At 39.1% G+C, this 14905-nt stretch overlaps 1 protein-coding gene across 10 annotated transcripts in view; it reads right to left on the bottom strand.

Moving 5' to 3' along the window:
* The window catches only part of SBF2 (SET binding factor 2), a 570707-nt gene that overhangs the window by 307188 nt on the left and 248614 nt on the right, over positions 1-14905 (bottom strand). For 8 of the 10 annotated variants that reach the window (XR_010600515.1, XR_010600516.1, XM_065592217.1 and 5 more), the window contains one exon: positions 3465-3602. The exons of the other annotated variants lie outside the window; for them this stretch is intronic. Coding sequence is in view for 5 of the 8 variants with exons in the window: in XM_065592217.1 (XP_065448289.1) it covers positions 3465-3602 (138 nt within the window). In the remaining 3 variants the exon portion in view is untranslated. The remainder of the gene's footprint in view (positions 1-3464; positions 3603-14905) is intronic. 10 annotated transcript variants of the gene reach the window in all.

A 14905-nucleotide genomic window follows, 5' to 3' on the forward strand; every position in this document is an offset into this window, starting at 1 on the left:
TGTCAGTGTCAGAGGAAAGAATGAGTTGAATTTTTTTTTCTCATAGACTTTAAGGTCAGAAGGGACCATTATGATTATCTAGTCTGACCCCTTGCACATTGCAGGCCATAGAAACTCACCCATTCCTGAAATAGACCCTTAACCTCTGGCTTAGTTACTGAACTCCTCAAATCATAGTTTAAAGACTTCAAGTTACAGAGAATTCACCATTTACATTACTTTAAGCCTCCAAGTAATCTGTGCCCCATGTTGCAGAGGAAAGAGAAAACACCCCAGGGTCTCCACCAGTCTGACCTGGGGAAAATACCTTCCCAACTCCCAATATGGCAATCAGTTAGACCCTGAGCATGTGGGCAAGACCCGCCAGGCAAATACCTGGGAAAGAATTCTCTGTAGTAACTCAGAGCCTTCCCTATCTATTGTCCTGTCTTACCTCTGTTTGGCTGAATGTGGAACGCTCAACAATAAAGGGAGAAATTGACCTTGTATGTTGGATGGTCAAAGGGAAACAAGTTTCTTGCAAGGGTGAGAAACTAATGGAATTCAGAAAGGGTTTTTAAGAAGTTGCGTTTGAGGGGGAATCTGAGGCATTTTAATACTTTTTTTTTTTTTAATCTGGTGCTCAGATTGCTTTTGTAGATGCTATGGAAACCCTTATTCCAGCACCTATTCCAGCAACGGTACACAAGGAGCTCTGACTTCTAGAAATGGATGGTGAGAAGAAACTGAGGGAGGTACAGGGCGGCTTCACCCTTTATACCTCCTGCTGGGCACAAGGATACATGCTCCATCCCAAAAGGTACGAGTTGAGAAAACTCTCCATTTGAATGCCCTGGGTGCTCAAACATCTACGTGGAATAGACATGTGAAGTCATTTGAGGAATATAGATATTCAACTAACTAAATAATCTGGTGGATATATGCTACCTATAAGTGGCCATGTAATTTAAAATGCAATCTATATTGTATATGCTTTATATTGAATATATTTGGTCATGCACAATGTTACACTGAGAAACAAGGCTGAAAGTGGACAGTTGGAAATTACTTCACAAGATTAAATTCAAGAATCTCAGTTAATTTACCTCAGTATATAGATGCAAGATTGTCTATTTTAGAGCCATTGAAAGGCTTACAAGTGAAGTGTGAATTTTTTTAATACTAGGTTCCTACTGTGTTACAGCTGCTAGGCTTTTAGGTATAGTGTTCTATTTCCACTGTTGAGTTTCAAGGTATTTAGAAAAAACACTTGTTACTGTTCTCTATCTCACAGGGAAACAATGTACCATGAAACAATACAATACAATACAGATTGCTTCTTTTAGTTTTTAAATAATCTTCTTATTGAATCAACATTACGTCCATGTAGACTTGAAAACATTATTTGCTTTTTGAAGTAACTATTTTAGAAATTCAACCCTTTTAAAGTCTTTTTGTGAGTTAGAACAGTAAATACAAATCTGCATTGTTCTCAAGACTAAGCCACAGAGGTTCAGAGACTCATTTATTTAATGAGGCATAAAGCTGATGGTCAAACCTATATTACTTAGTTACATAGTTAAATGCGTCAACAAGATTATCTTTCATTAGAGTTGTATGTGTGTTGAATTCTTGTCTAATGTAACATGGCACGTCCACTTGTTATCTTTGGGCTTCATAAAGAAACAGGAAGTTTGGCTATAAACAATGCAGTCATGGAACAAGCTTCACCAAAGCAAGTTCATCTGAAAAATATGCATCCTTCAGAAGATGGGTAGGACCAGTATTCTATGGACCAAGAACATGTTACTTTTTTACGTGTGTCTAATTATTAAGCAATATCAGAAATAAAGTTTTTAGTTAATATGGGACCAGTTGTTTAATGAGTATTTCTTGCAAGAAGTTAATTAAAAGCAGCTGTTGGAAACTGCAGCATCAATAATGACCTAGCCAGGATTAGTATAAAGATTATGAAATCCACAATGATGATGAAGAGTACACGTTTGCAAGCTTTAATCATCCATGGAAGAATTGCTATGGATTATTTCCTTCCATACTTTAAAACAAACCAAGAGTTGACAGACATAAGGCCTTTTTTCTTAGTTTAATCTATGAAAATATCAGTAGATCTTCAATGAACTGTACTGAAGTAAAGTCTATCTAGTTTTTTGGTTACATTTCTACAATTCAACTCCATTAGTTTATTTGCCAGAAACTTCTTAAAAAAAAAACTGTAGAGTTTAAGAAATGGAGTACACCCAAGATTACGCCTGCTATTCTTAAAATTCCAATTGTGTCTAAAAGGCACAATATAAAATTGCTGCCATTCAGCAAACTTCTTTTTTTTTTTAATTATTCGGTGAGGTTTTCAATAGCAGTATACAGTAATATTTCAACTTCAGGAATCATACTAATAGAATACTTTTTTTAAAAGTTAACTGTGAAATAATAGCAGTGTTTTTTCAATTAAATCTATCTGCTCTTAAGGAACAAACAATTTTAGATTACATCTAGTAGATGCGTAATTTTAGAAACACATTAGTGACAAACAATACCAAGATTTTATTTATTTGTGATAATATACAGTGATATTATATATAAACAGGAAATTTTCAGACATAACTAAATTTCATAATTATGAATTGTATTAAGTTTGTCCTTGGGTTCTTCCTACTAAGGATTCCAAATAATATGTCACAGTATAGACTATTTGAAGTAATTTACGCCAAATGGGAAATAAAGTGCCTTTTTTGAATTGATTAAAATTGTCCAAAAATTAATAAGAAATTTCAAAAGGGTCACTGCCAAATAGTTAATATCCAAAAACTGATTTACCTAAAAAAAATTGCATAATTGGAGGACTATCCTTTCACTTCTAAAAATCTATTGTTTTATTAATCCATTAGTTTTGCTAATAAATGTAATTAAACAAATGAGAATAACCATAAAAAGTACAGAGATACATAAAATTTAACATTTAAAACAACACATAGATCTACAATATTTTGTTATGCTGAGAGAGACAACCAGCAGAGGGAGCAAAAGTTAAACTCTATTCATGGAGCAGAGATGACAATCACTATGCTAATACACAAACAAGGAAGTAAATGAAAAAAACACCACCATCTGGCTTGCCCTGCATAAAAAATACATGCAAAAAATAATTGCTAGACAGAAAAGGAAACAAAAAACAGTATGGAGTAACACTTTTATTCTAATTCTTCTAAGCGATTTTTTCAAATAGTGGAGGGTAAAAACAAACAAAAGGATCCCAAACAAGTACTTTGAGGTATCCTTTCAATTAAACAAACAAAAAAAAAAACCAAACCAAATGCAGACTTTTAACCTACAAAAATCCCCTCATCTGAATATCAAGAATATAGAAACATTTTCTGTTCTAAAATTATTTAGTAACACGCTGTTATGAGTATTTATTGTTTTCCAAATGCCTCTTTTCTTGCTATTTTTGGTTCCAAGAGATTTACCTGCAGGTTGATCTCTGCTTCATAGAAAGTTAAGCATGAACAGTAGTGCCGTTCTGAGTCTATATCGGTCAAAACCACCACAAAGAATGTAGGCTGCTTTCTCTCTCTGGATAACTGCCATCCTCCAGGCTGACAAAACTAATTAAAGAAAACAAGAAAATGCCAAAATATAGTTAAACAGCAACAATACTATTTTAGAAAAGCCTCACAAATAGTTTCTAACAATATAGCAGAAGTTTTCTTGAAACATGAAATGTAAAAAATAAATACAAGAAATAAAAGTATCTGTGCCCAACGGTATGTAGTGATACTCTGCAAAACAAGGACAGAGCTACATACAGATCTTAGGGACAATCATCAGCTGGTGTAGACTGCCATAGCTTCTTAGATTTCAATGGAGTTATGACAATTTACACCAGCTGATAATCTGTCCTCCCCCTCCCCACCCCCCGGGGCCTTTAATTCAGTATTCAGGTATTTCCAAGTGCATTGATCAAACACTGATGGCAACAGGACTTGTGCACATGTAGGAAGAGAAAAATATCTCAGTCCAAATTCTGATGTGGACCTTACAAGAGATTTTGCACCCTAAAATTATTTCTATATTCTCTTGCAACATCTCTTAACAAAATAAATTGAGACTACAATCATATGAAAGATGAAACAGGTCTTGAAAGTCTGGTAAAATACTTTTAACGTTTTGCAGGTTGGTGCTTATTAATATAACTGGATAGGTGTCTACAGCAGTTTCCCTTCCTGTTGCCTATTATGGAGCGTGAAAGTATCTTCAAGTCTGAAGATTATTCATCAAAAGAAATCCAAGCAGACTAACCAAAAAATATGACACACTTGCATAACAAGGACTATTTTGGCTGCCCCCAACAGGTCCCAAGTTGGTACAGTGCATTTATAACATGTAAATTGCTAAAACAGGTACTCTAATTGCTACTTTGACCAAAATGTTCTCTTTTAAAACACCCACAGTTTATTTTCTATACAATTCCTTATCAGTCCTGTAATTAAATATGAATGAAGTAGTCACACAAATTGATCTTCTGAACTACAATGTAACATTACAAATTGAGAAATCTGAATAAATTAATTCATTTAAACAGAATACACATTTTTTTTTTGCTACAAGTAATTCAAATTCAAGCTGAGCCTTACTTATGCAAAATTAATTGTTAAAACTCTAACATGCAACTCATTTTTAATTTAAAGACATAGATTATAATTTGCAAAGTATTTTTGCACATTAGCTTTCTGCAACAGTGGAAAAAAACCTCAGAAATCTCCTGTGTTCAGGACGGATGTTTATGTGAAAATAAGCATCCTTTAAATCAAAAGCTGTGAACCTGTTTTCTTTGCTGAGTGAAGGAATATAGAGACCAAGGCGATCATTCTGAGCCTCGGGCAGCAGATAAACACATTCAGACGTCTGAGACCTAGTATGGCTTCCAGCCTCCTTTCTTCTTGGGGATGAGGAAATATCTTGAGTAAAATCCTTTTCCCTGTGCTGAAAGGGGTACTAGTTCTATGGCTCCCAGGTGGAGCTGGGAGTCTACATCTTAACTGAGAATGCTCTCGTGAGAAGAGTTTCTGAAGATAGATGGTGTTTTGAGGGAGGAGAGAGAGGAACACCACTGGTGATTAGCTCCAGAACTGATCCTGATGTTAACAAGTGACAAACCTGGGAAAAACAAGGTAGGTGGTCACCAAATAAGGTACAGGAGTCCTGAACAGGTAGATGTGGCAGAGGAACTGGTTTGCAGCTCTTGAAAGTCCCATCAAAAGGATTTCTTCCTAGGTGTCTGGGGCTGGAAGAAGAATGAAGATGAAAGATTATGCACAAACTGCTGCATTCTCTGTCACTTCATTGGTGGCTCATACGACCTCTAGTGGTAGAATGGCTGGACAGCTGGCCACTGTTTGTAGGGTTGCGACTTGGGGTTTTTCCTCCATTGTGAGGAGATATAGATACCCAGTGAACAAAGGGTTGCTCTTGAGTCTTTCAGGGAAAGTAGTGACTCCTCTCTCTTTTTGTTGAACAGATTATTTATCTCAGAAGCTCTATGGTGGATTGAACCTACTTGGGAAATCTGGACAACTGGTGCCACAATGCCTGATGCATGATTACAAAAGTCATCATTTAGTAGGAGACTGTATTTGCTACATCTACTGAGGTTTGGGGTCTGATCTAGCCAACAATTTACCTTCATCAATAATTGCCAGGGACTGCAACCTATCCTCTTGCAAGAGTTTGTTGGTAAACTCCAAGATCTTCTTATAATTAATAAAATCATATTTTAACATTAAGACTTGGCAGTTTGCTATGCAGCATTGTAATCATGCCAAAGTAAAGTTTTCTTCCAAAGATCTAAACATTTCACCTCTTTCTCAGAGGGGGTAGATTTAGGTTGGTGTTGTCTGTTTCTTCTAGCTACAGCCTGCACCAATAGCAAGTTAGAAGTGGGGTGTATGAGTAATTATTCTGCTCCCTTACATGGTATGAAGTATTTCTCCTCCATTGTCTTTGGAGTGGGAGTGCAGGTAGCTGTAGTATGCCAGACTGCCTTGGCCAGTCCTTGATAGTGCCACCTTAGTGGGACCAGCACTCTGAAGAATGTTCAGTAGCTTGTGCGGATGGGTCCTGTCCTGTACTTGTTCCATGGGGATCTGGGGTGTATCTGCAATCCTCGTCAGGAGGTCCTGGAACTGCCTGTAGTTATAGGGTGGAGATGGCAAGGCTGGTGTGACTGCCTTGTCTGCGGACAAAGATGAGAACCCTATTGGTGCCGGCACTTCTGTCTGATCTGGTTTCTCCTCCTCTTCCATTTGTCCTTGGAGGAATTGAGGTTCTTCCCTGCATGTAAAAGGTTGCCTTGATTCCAAATGGGATCTGGTGTATTCAGGGTGACTTATGTATGGACCCCTAATTTCCCTAGAACCCCAATAAGGCCAGTGCGAGGGGTCACAGGGAAATTAGGGTAGTCTCCATAAGGGAGGATATGACTTGTACTGAGTGGGATGGCACCCATGATATCCAGGACCCTCTATCTGAGGTGATCCCTTGTGTAGAGAGGAGTGGTGAAGCTTTCCCGCTGACACCAGACTCGTCTGAGGTGGCTTCAACATGAATAGGCAGTGCCAATGATACCAGGAGTCTTATTATGCCCCGCTGGTCAATGGTACTAGTGAATGGCTTTGGGGACCTCCCTGGTTAGGTGTGAGGACCTCCCTGGTTAGGGTCAGATCCAACAGTATCGGAGATTCTGTACATGGTACAGAACACAATAGATGTTAATGTTCCTGATGTGAGGGAGCGGGCAGGGTTTCTTTCCTTCAATCGTGTCAGTGGTGTTGGTCTTGCCGCAGTCTCCGGCACGGATAGCGCCTTCTCAGGCTGCATCAGTACTGATGCCGTAGGAGGCATCCACCACCTTCCATCCCTGTCTGGTACCAAAAACAGCTGTGCTCCTTCATTGTGGGCCAACTTCAGGTCTTTGGTGCTGGGAAACCAGTACTGTGCTCCTTGTGAGTTTCTGATACCCCCATATTGGGGGATGGAGTCTCAGCCTACTTGCAGGATGTCAGAGAAGGGATCCTCTTTTAGGGTGATGATTTGGGAGGGGGATTTCTCATGTTTCTTGTAAGACTATTTGATCTTACCTTCCTCCTGCCTTTGTTTGAAGAAGTCCTTCACTGTACTCCATTTGACTATGGAGCTGGAGACCACTGTGCTCGTAGGGACACTCTTGGGGGCCTCAGCCCAATGTACAGGGGGGTCTGACTGGTCAGGTTCAGACTGGGGCCTCATCGCATGGTCTATGAGGAATCTTCAGAACCTGCACTTCTGGGCGTGACAGGTTCAGCTTGGGAAGGATTGGCAGATGCTGTACTGGGAGGAAAAGTGAGCTTCCCCGAGGCAACAGAGGCACTTGTTGTGGTCATCAGTGACCAGAAAGGCCCTGGGGCAAGATACACAATTCTTGAATCGGAGATCCTCAGCATATTAGGCACCCTGTATTGGGGGGGGGGGGGGAAGGATCCCCAAATCATAACTATTAACTGTTACTAAAACTACACTAACTATAAAAACTAACAGATCTTTAAAGCTATTTACAGATAATCACAAAGTTTGAACAAGAGGAATCTTAGCTACTGTGGATACTGAAGTTCTGTCTCAGATCATGAGTGGTAGAGAGCAACTGGAGAAACAGTCCATCTCCTTTGCCCCTTATGCCCTCAGGTCGGAGCACATGGAGCTGAGGGACGCAGGTGCGGACCAATGGACACTGCTAGCAAAGTCTTCCGGTCTCAGGTGCATGGAGCACATGCACATCCCAGAGTGGAATACACATGGGGACCATAACCAGTGTTCCCCCTAATTTTTCCCACACATGTGCAGAATGAACTTTGTTATGTGCACCACTATGGAGGTGATGTGTGATACATCACCTTCACAGTGGTGCACATAATGAAATTCATGAGGTGGGGGGGCCAAGGAGTTTGGAGTGTGGGAGGCAGCTCAGGGCTGCGGCAGAGGATTGGGGTGCAGGGGTGTGACGGTTTTGGCTGGGGGTGATGGCTCTGGGGTGGAGCCAGGGATGAGGGGCTCAGGGCTGGGGCAGAGGATTGGAGTGCAGGTAGTGAGGGTTCTGGGGCGGGGCTGGGGATGAGGGGGCTCAGGGCTGGGGCAGAGGATTGGGGTGCAGGGAGTGAGGGCTCTGGGGTGGGGCTGGAGATGAGGGGTTTGGCGTGCAGGAAGGTGCTCAGCGGCTACGGCGGGGAGAGAGGACTCCCCCCAGCTCTTTCCCCACATTGCGGCCGCTCTGAGGTTGGGGCGAGGCGCCTCTCCCTGCCATGACAGCTCTGGGGTTGGGGCTGCAGGATAGGCGCCCCTCCCCTGGTCACAGCAGATCCCCGAGCAGCTTCCTTGAGTGCCTGCGCGGCGCTAAATAGGCTGCTGCGTAGCCCCGCAGCTTACAGGGAACTTAGTCCATAACCCAAAGAAGAAATACCTATTCTGGGATCAAGGTCCGGCCTGTGCACTGATGAGACAGGGATCCTGTGGAAAACATAGTATATGATCATATAATTAAAGACTGTATCACAACACACCAGGGGGTTGAATTAAGTTTGCATTGGCAACCTTAATTGTGGCATTTCTCAACTTCTGAGTGCTTGAGTTTACAACCTTAATGTTCTTTTAATGTAGTTTTTGAATGTATATTAAAACAAGAGTTCTTTACATGCTAATTGTATTAGTCTAACTTGAATAAACCATTACTAGAGGGGCTACTATAAATGACTGATGAATGAAAATTACACCTAGATTATAATGTAAAGAGGAAAAGAGTGCTGCACAGGCAATTGCAAAGGAAATAGAGTCTGCTAGGTTCAGAATACAATCAAAGGTGTGTAGTGAACTGAGAGCAGGGAGCTATCAATGCTGATTTCACAGTCCTTATGTTTATTTAATTCCCACTGATGTCAATAGGAACTTTGCCCAGGTTAAGAAGATCAGGAATAGAATTTATTCTTTCTAGATCTTTCACTAGCAACAAAAATACGTCATTTAGTAAAGAAAATGTCATAACCCTGGCTAAAATGTCTGAGCCCTGCTGGCTGACAGGGAAATGCCATGTTTTCAAATAAACCGGAAAGGAAGTAAAAAAATAAAAATTGAGGAAAATGCATGCTTCAAAGGAATTAAAATAATGAATGACATGCAGTTTCCATAAAAACACTCAGAGACTTTAGCGTAACATTTATCAGTGAAAACAACACCAAAAGAAACCTTAAAAGTCAATACAAATATAACTTACTAGACAGTAATGAGAGGCTGATTAACGTCAGTCTAGTTATTAAGTCAGAACAGTAGAAATATGTTTTCTTATTAAAATTCCAGACCAGACAAAAATCACTATTAATAAGAATGTAATCGAAAGGTCATGTGGGTTCTTCTGTACAGTAAACAATGAGAAGCAGAAGTTTTAAAAATAAACATTTTCATATTGTTTCACTTATTTGCAGAATTCTTGGAACTAGAACATAGTTTCTATCAAATACCAAGCCAGACAAGATGGTTGTGTATTTATAACTTTCTGAGTCTAATGGTAGGTGACTGCTTCATATACCCTACAATTTATGAAATAGAGAAGAACTTTATTCCTAACAATCCAACATGCAGACTCCGCAGTTGAGCTAAAAGAACAGATAAATAAAGCTGCTAATATATTTCTAAAGCTATGGGATTACATTCCATAAATTTAACCAAGGAAGCAAATAAGTTTCCATTAATTACTCTCAACTGCTTTCTTAGTCCAGGTCTAAACTAGAAAAATAGGTTGTAACTAAAAATTTATTAGCTACTACATTCTAGTGTAGATGGGGTTTAATACCTTTAAAAATGTGTCACCTGTTCACGGTCAATCCTAGATTCCCCTTTAGGGTTGAGCATGACCAGCTAACATGTTTTTAAAGGCGTTAAACCTCATCTAAACTAATGTTTATAAACTGCTAGTTATAACTTGTTGCCTGACATGTTTTTAAAGACAGCCATTTTCCCAACTCTGTCCCTGTATCTTTTTATGAAAGCATATTACTTGCATAGTTCAGCATAACTCCAAATCTTGAAGGAACATTAAGCTTTGTCATATATTTTCTTTCCAGGTGTTACACCACTTGAGATAATTCTAGTACAATATTTTTAAACACCTAAACCTTTTCCAATATCCCTTTAAATTCACAATGCTGAAATAAATAGACTGCAAATATTGCAGGGGAAATTTATATGTTTAAAGTTGACTTGGAAAGAATACTTAAAAAACTGAGTTTGTATCTACTTTATTATTTATTTGTATTATCATGGTGCCTAGGAGCTCCAGTAATGGACCAGGACCCCCAAGTGCTAGGTGCTGTACCAACACGGAACACAAAGGTAGTCCCTATTCCAAAGAGTTTACAATCTAAATATAAGACAAGAGAATCAATAGATGTATACAGACAGATGGGAGAGTAGAAGGAAACAGAAATATGGTCAGCATGGTAGGCTGTGGTCTTAGCACACCAGCAGCCTACCTGTTTTTGTAGGCTTCACAATGGCAAAGCAGAGTCTTAAAGAAGGTTTTGAAGGCCAAAAAGATTTTTCTGACCAATCACATAAGTCCCATGGACTAATTTGGGTTTTATAGGAAAATATTAGGAAACCTAAATCTGATCCTCTCTGGTTTTGCTAGGGAATGTCTTGGGGATCTCAGAGTATATGTACTGTTTGTAACTTCTCACATATTAAATGGAAGTTGAAACTTTCACAAAGCCATACTTTTTAGAAACACATTACACATTGCTGTAAAGTAGGTATTACCAAACAAACACTAATTTTAAACAGGCTGCATAATATCCCTTCTCTCAATTGCCCATTTTCTGCCTCTAAACTCATCAGGTCATCATTTTACTAGTTCTTCAGGTCAGACCACCATTATTATTATTTGTACTACAGCAACACCTAGAAGCCCCAAACAAGATCAAGACCAAGTTGTCCTATTTAGGGACAATCCCTGCCACAAATTGCTCACAATCCAAACAGAAAAGACACGGGAAGGTAAAATGGGAAACAGAGGCACAGAGAGTTGAAGTGATTTTCACAAAGTCACACAGCAGGTCAGGAGTAGACCTGTGAACAGAATCCATGTCTCCCAAGTTCCAGTCCAGTGCTCTATTAATAGGACCTCAATGCCTCTACTTCCTCCTCCACTTCCAGTGCCCCATGAATAGCAGCAGACTGCCTCCTCCTTCCAGTCCACTAATAATGAGGAGGATGTTAAACAACATCTACTAAGTATAAACTGTTTTAAAATTAGCTGTCCCAGATAACTTGCACTGAAGGCTCTCAAAAAAGACTGAGGAGATCTTTGGCACACCGATGTTAACTTTTAATAAATCTTGGAATACCAGGGAAATTCCAGAAGATGAAAGGAGCGCTAATGTTGTGCCAAAATTCAAAAAGGGAAAGCAAGATAACCAAGGTAACTACAGTCTGGTGAGCCTGATAGCAATCCTGGGCAAAATAATGGAAAAGCTGATACATTATTCAACTGAAAAAGAATTAAAGGATAGAAATACAATTAATGCCAATCACAGCATGGTTTTATGGAAATTAGATCTACAAACAAACCTTATTTCATTCTTTGGGATTACAAGTTTGGCTGATAAAGGTAATCCAGGTGCAATACAGAGACTTTTGTAAGGCATTTGACTAAGTACCATATGACAAATTCTGATAAAAAAATAACACTAAATATCAGTGAAGCAAAAATTAAATGGATTAAGAGCTGGCTAACTGACAGATCTCAAAAAAATATTTGCTAATGGGAAATCATTATCAAGGAGGGTTTCACAGGAATCAGTTCTAGGCTGGACACTATTCAACATTTCTGTCAATGATATGTAGGTAAATATAAAATCACTGCTGATAAAATTTGTGGATGAAACAAAGATTGGTGGAGTGATAAATAATTATGTGGATAGGATGGTAGCACAGAGCTATCTAGTTCACTTGGTAAACTGAACACATCCAAACAAAATGTTTCAATACAGTCAAATGCAAAGTTACACATCTAGAAACATACCTACAAAATGAGGGACTGTATCCTAAGAAGCAGTGATTTAGGGGTCAACCTGGACAAGTAATTAAACAAGAGCTCCCAGTGCAATCCTTGGATGTATAAACATGAGTAGAAAGCAAGAGTAGGGAGGTGATTATCCTCCGTATACAGCATTGGCAAGAAATACTGGAATAACATGTCCTGTTCTGGTGTCTGCATTTTAAAAAGATTGTTAAAAAAACGGAGAGGGTGCAGAGAGAGCCACAATGATGATTCCAGGGATAGAGAAAAATGCCTTACAGTGAAAACAACAAAAGACTATATATACACTTTTTTCTTACCAAGACAGATCAATTTTTACCAATGCTAAAGTCTGATAATTTTGTTCTTAAAAATTTTAGTTTCTGGAGATACCTGCCTAGATACATCCCAGTGCAGAAAAGCAAATTTCAATAGAATCTCTCTCTATGAGCTCAGGAAGTATCTTTCAGCTGGTGAGAGTGTTGTCCCACCTATTTTTTTGAAGACAAATTCTGTGATGATGGCTCCAAATTTTCATACCAAGTTTAAATTTACAGAATCTTCAGTATATTCAATTGTGTGTGAATGCTGTAACTACTTTTCTTAACGTGACTGTAGTTCATATTCTCAAAACGTTCACAATTGGTACAGATTAGTAAACAGTAGGAAGGCAGTGAGTACATGTGATTTCTGAACACTGTCAGCAAAGTTAGGGAAAAATCTTCTTCTGTCATCCTCAGTAGGAGATGCTGTGCTAAGGGAAGGAGAATGGGGCAGTAGAGATTTAGGGTGTATCTATATGAAGAATTTTACTGGCATAATAATACTAGTACAGTTAAACCACTACAGTAATGAAATGGCAAAAACTTTGTTAATGCAGAGTTAAGGTTGTCCAGTGATAGCTCATGCCCTTCCAGAATGTCAAGTTAAGCAAAACTCAAACTTCTGAAAACCAGGAAATACAAAGTTAAAGTATACACCCACACAACCTTAAATTCTGCCCTCCCTCCCCCGAAGGTGGTAAGAGCCACTGGGAATTATCAACATCAGTGGCTTTCAACCTTTCCAGATTACTGTACCCCTTTCAGGAGTCTGATTTGTCTTGCATACCTCCAATTTCACCTCACTTCAAAACTACTTGCTTACAAAATCAGACATAAAAATACAAGTGTCACAGCACAGTGTTACTGAAACATTGCTTACTTTCTTACTTTTACCCTATAATTATCAAATAAGTCAACTGGAATATAAATATTGTACTTATAATTCAGGGTATAATATATAGAGCAGTATAAACAAGTCACTGTCTGTATGAAATTTTAGTTTGTATGGACTTCGCTAGTGCTTTTTATGTAGCCTGTTGTAAAACTAGGCAAATCTCTAGATGAGTTGATTTACTCCCTGGAAGACAACTGCGTACCCCCAGGAGTACACATACCCCTGGTTGAGAATCAGTGATCTACATGCACTCCAGTTACTTTCAGTGTTAGGTGTAGCTGTACTGAATGGTGGAGACAGGTTGGTAAAGGTGTATTTGTGATATGAAGACATCCAGGGATGAGTTTGAGACGTGTCACAGAGCTGTGACTTCAATATGAAGAGGGGGAGGGATAGCTCAGTGGTTTGAGCATTGTCCTGCTAAACCCAGAGTTGTGATTTCAATCCTTGAGGGGGGCACTTAGGGATCTGGGGCAAAATCAGTACTTGGTCCTGCTAGTGAAGGCAGGGGGCTGGACTCAATGACCTTTCAGGGTTCCTTCCAGTTCTATAAGATTGGTATATCTCCATATATTATTATTATCTGGGTCCAAGTTCCCTCACATGTGTGATCGTGTACCTGTAGGTTCCAGTTTGCATGATTTCAATACAGAATTATGTAGGTTGTGTCAGTAGCAGGGCACTGGGGTCTTCTTGCCACGGTCATTTTCAGAAGTGAGATGGGATACAAAGCAGTCGGTGGATTTAATGATGGGTAGAGGAATGTATAGACTTAGGTATGTAGTATTCTCTGTGTAAGTGTGAAAGGGTTGTAAAAGGGTATGAAATGATTAAATTTTACAAGTGTGGTATCTTGTCAGCGGAGTATGCTCAGTGTTTGAGTGTAGAGCAGAGTGTAGAGTAATAATGCATGCAACCCTGTCGGGGAACAGAGGGAAACTCCATATGGCTCTGTCTGCAGTAATGAACCTCGGATAAAATTGTGTTCTGTGCTACATAAACATTTTTACTGAACCAAATTCTTGGTTTAAGCAAGTAATGTGCAAAACAACCAGTCTGATGAACACAGACCTGCACAAATGACATCTCATGTAAGCTATATTACAAGATATGAGACTGAAGTATTATTAATTATTTGTATTGTGGTTGCACCTAGAAGCCCCAGTCATGGACCAAGACTCTGTTGTATTATTAGGTGCTGTACACACACACACCACAAACAGCCTCTGCTTACGCTTTGATGCTGCCTTTCTTTTGTATGCTATGCAAACTTTTCCTACAGAGGCTATATTGAACAGGAAACTAGAAATGAAAGATTTGTGCTATATTATTACAGAACTGCAGCAGTTTAAAACTATCTTCCTCCAAAAATGTAGACTCTCCTAAATCCATCGAGTTTTTTTGTTAAATGCTATGATAATTTTACACTGCAATACTATCTATACGCACATGAAGATAAGTATAAAATATATTTTAGAGGTCTTCATTAAAAGAACACTTAATTAAAAGACACAGAAATAATCTTTAAATTTAGAGCATGTGAAAAAGGGAAAGCATCCATCTTTCCTTGCAATTTTTATCACGAGACATGGT

Source organism: Chrysemys picta, chromosome 4 (genome assembly GCF_011386835.1).
Source record: "Chrysemys picta bellii isolate R12L10 chromosome 4, ASM1138683v2, whole genome shotgun sequence".
Lineage (NCBI taxonomy): Eukaryota > Metazoa > Chordata > Testudines > Emydidae > Chrysemys > Chrysemys picta.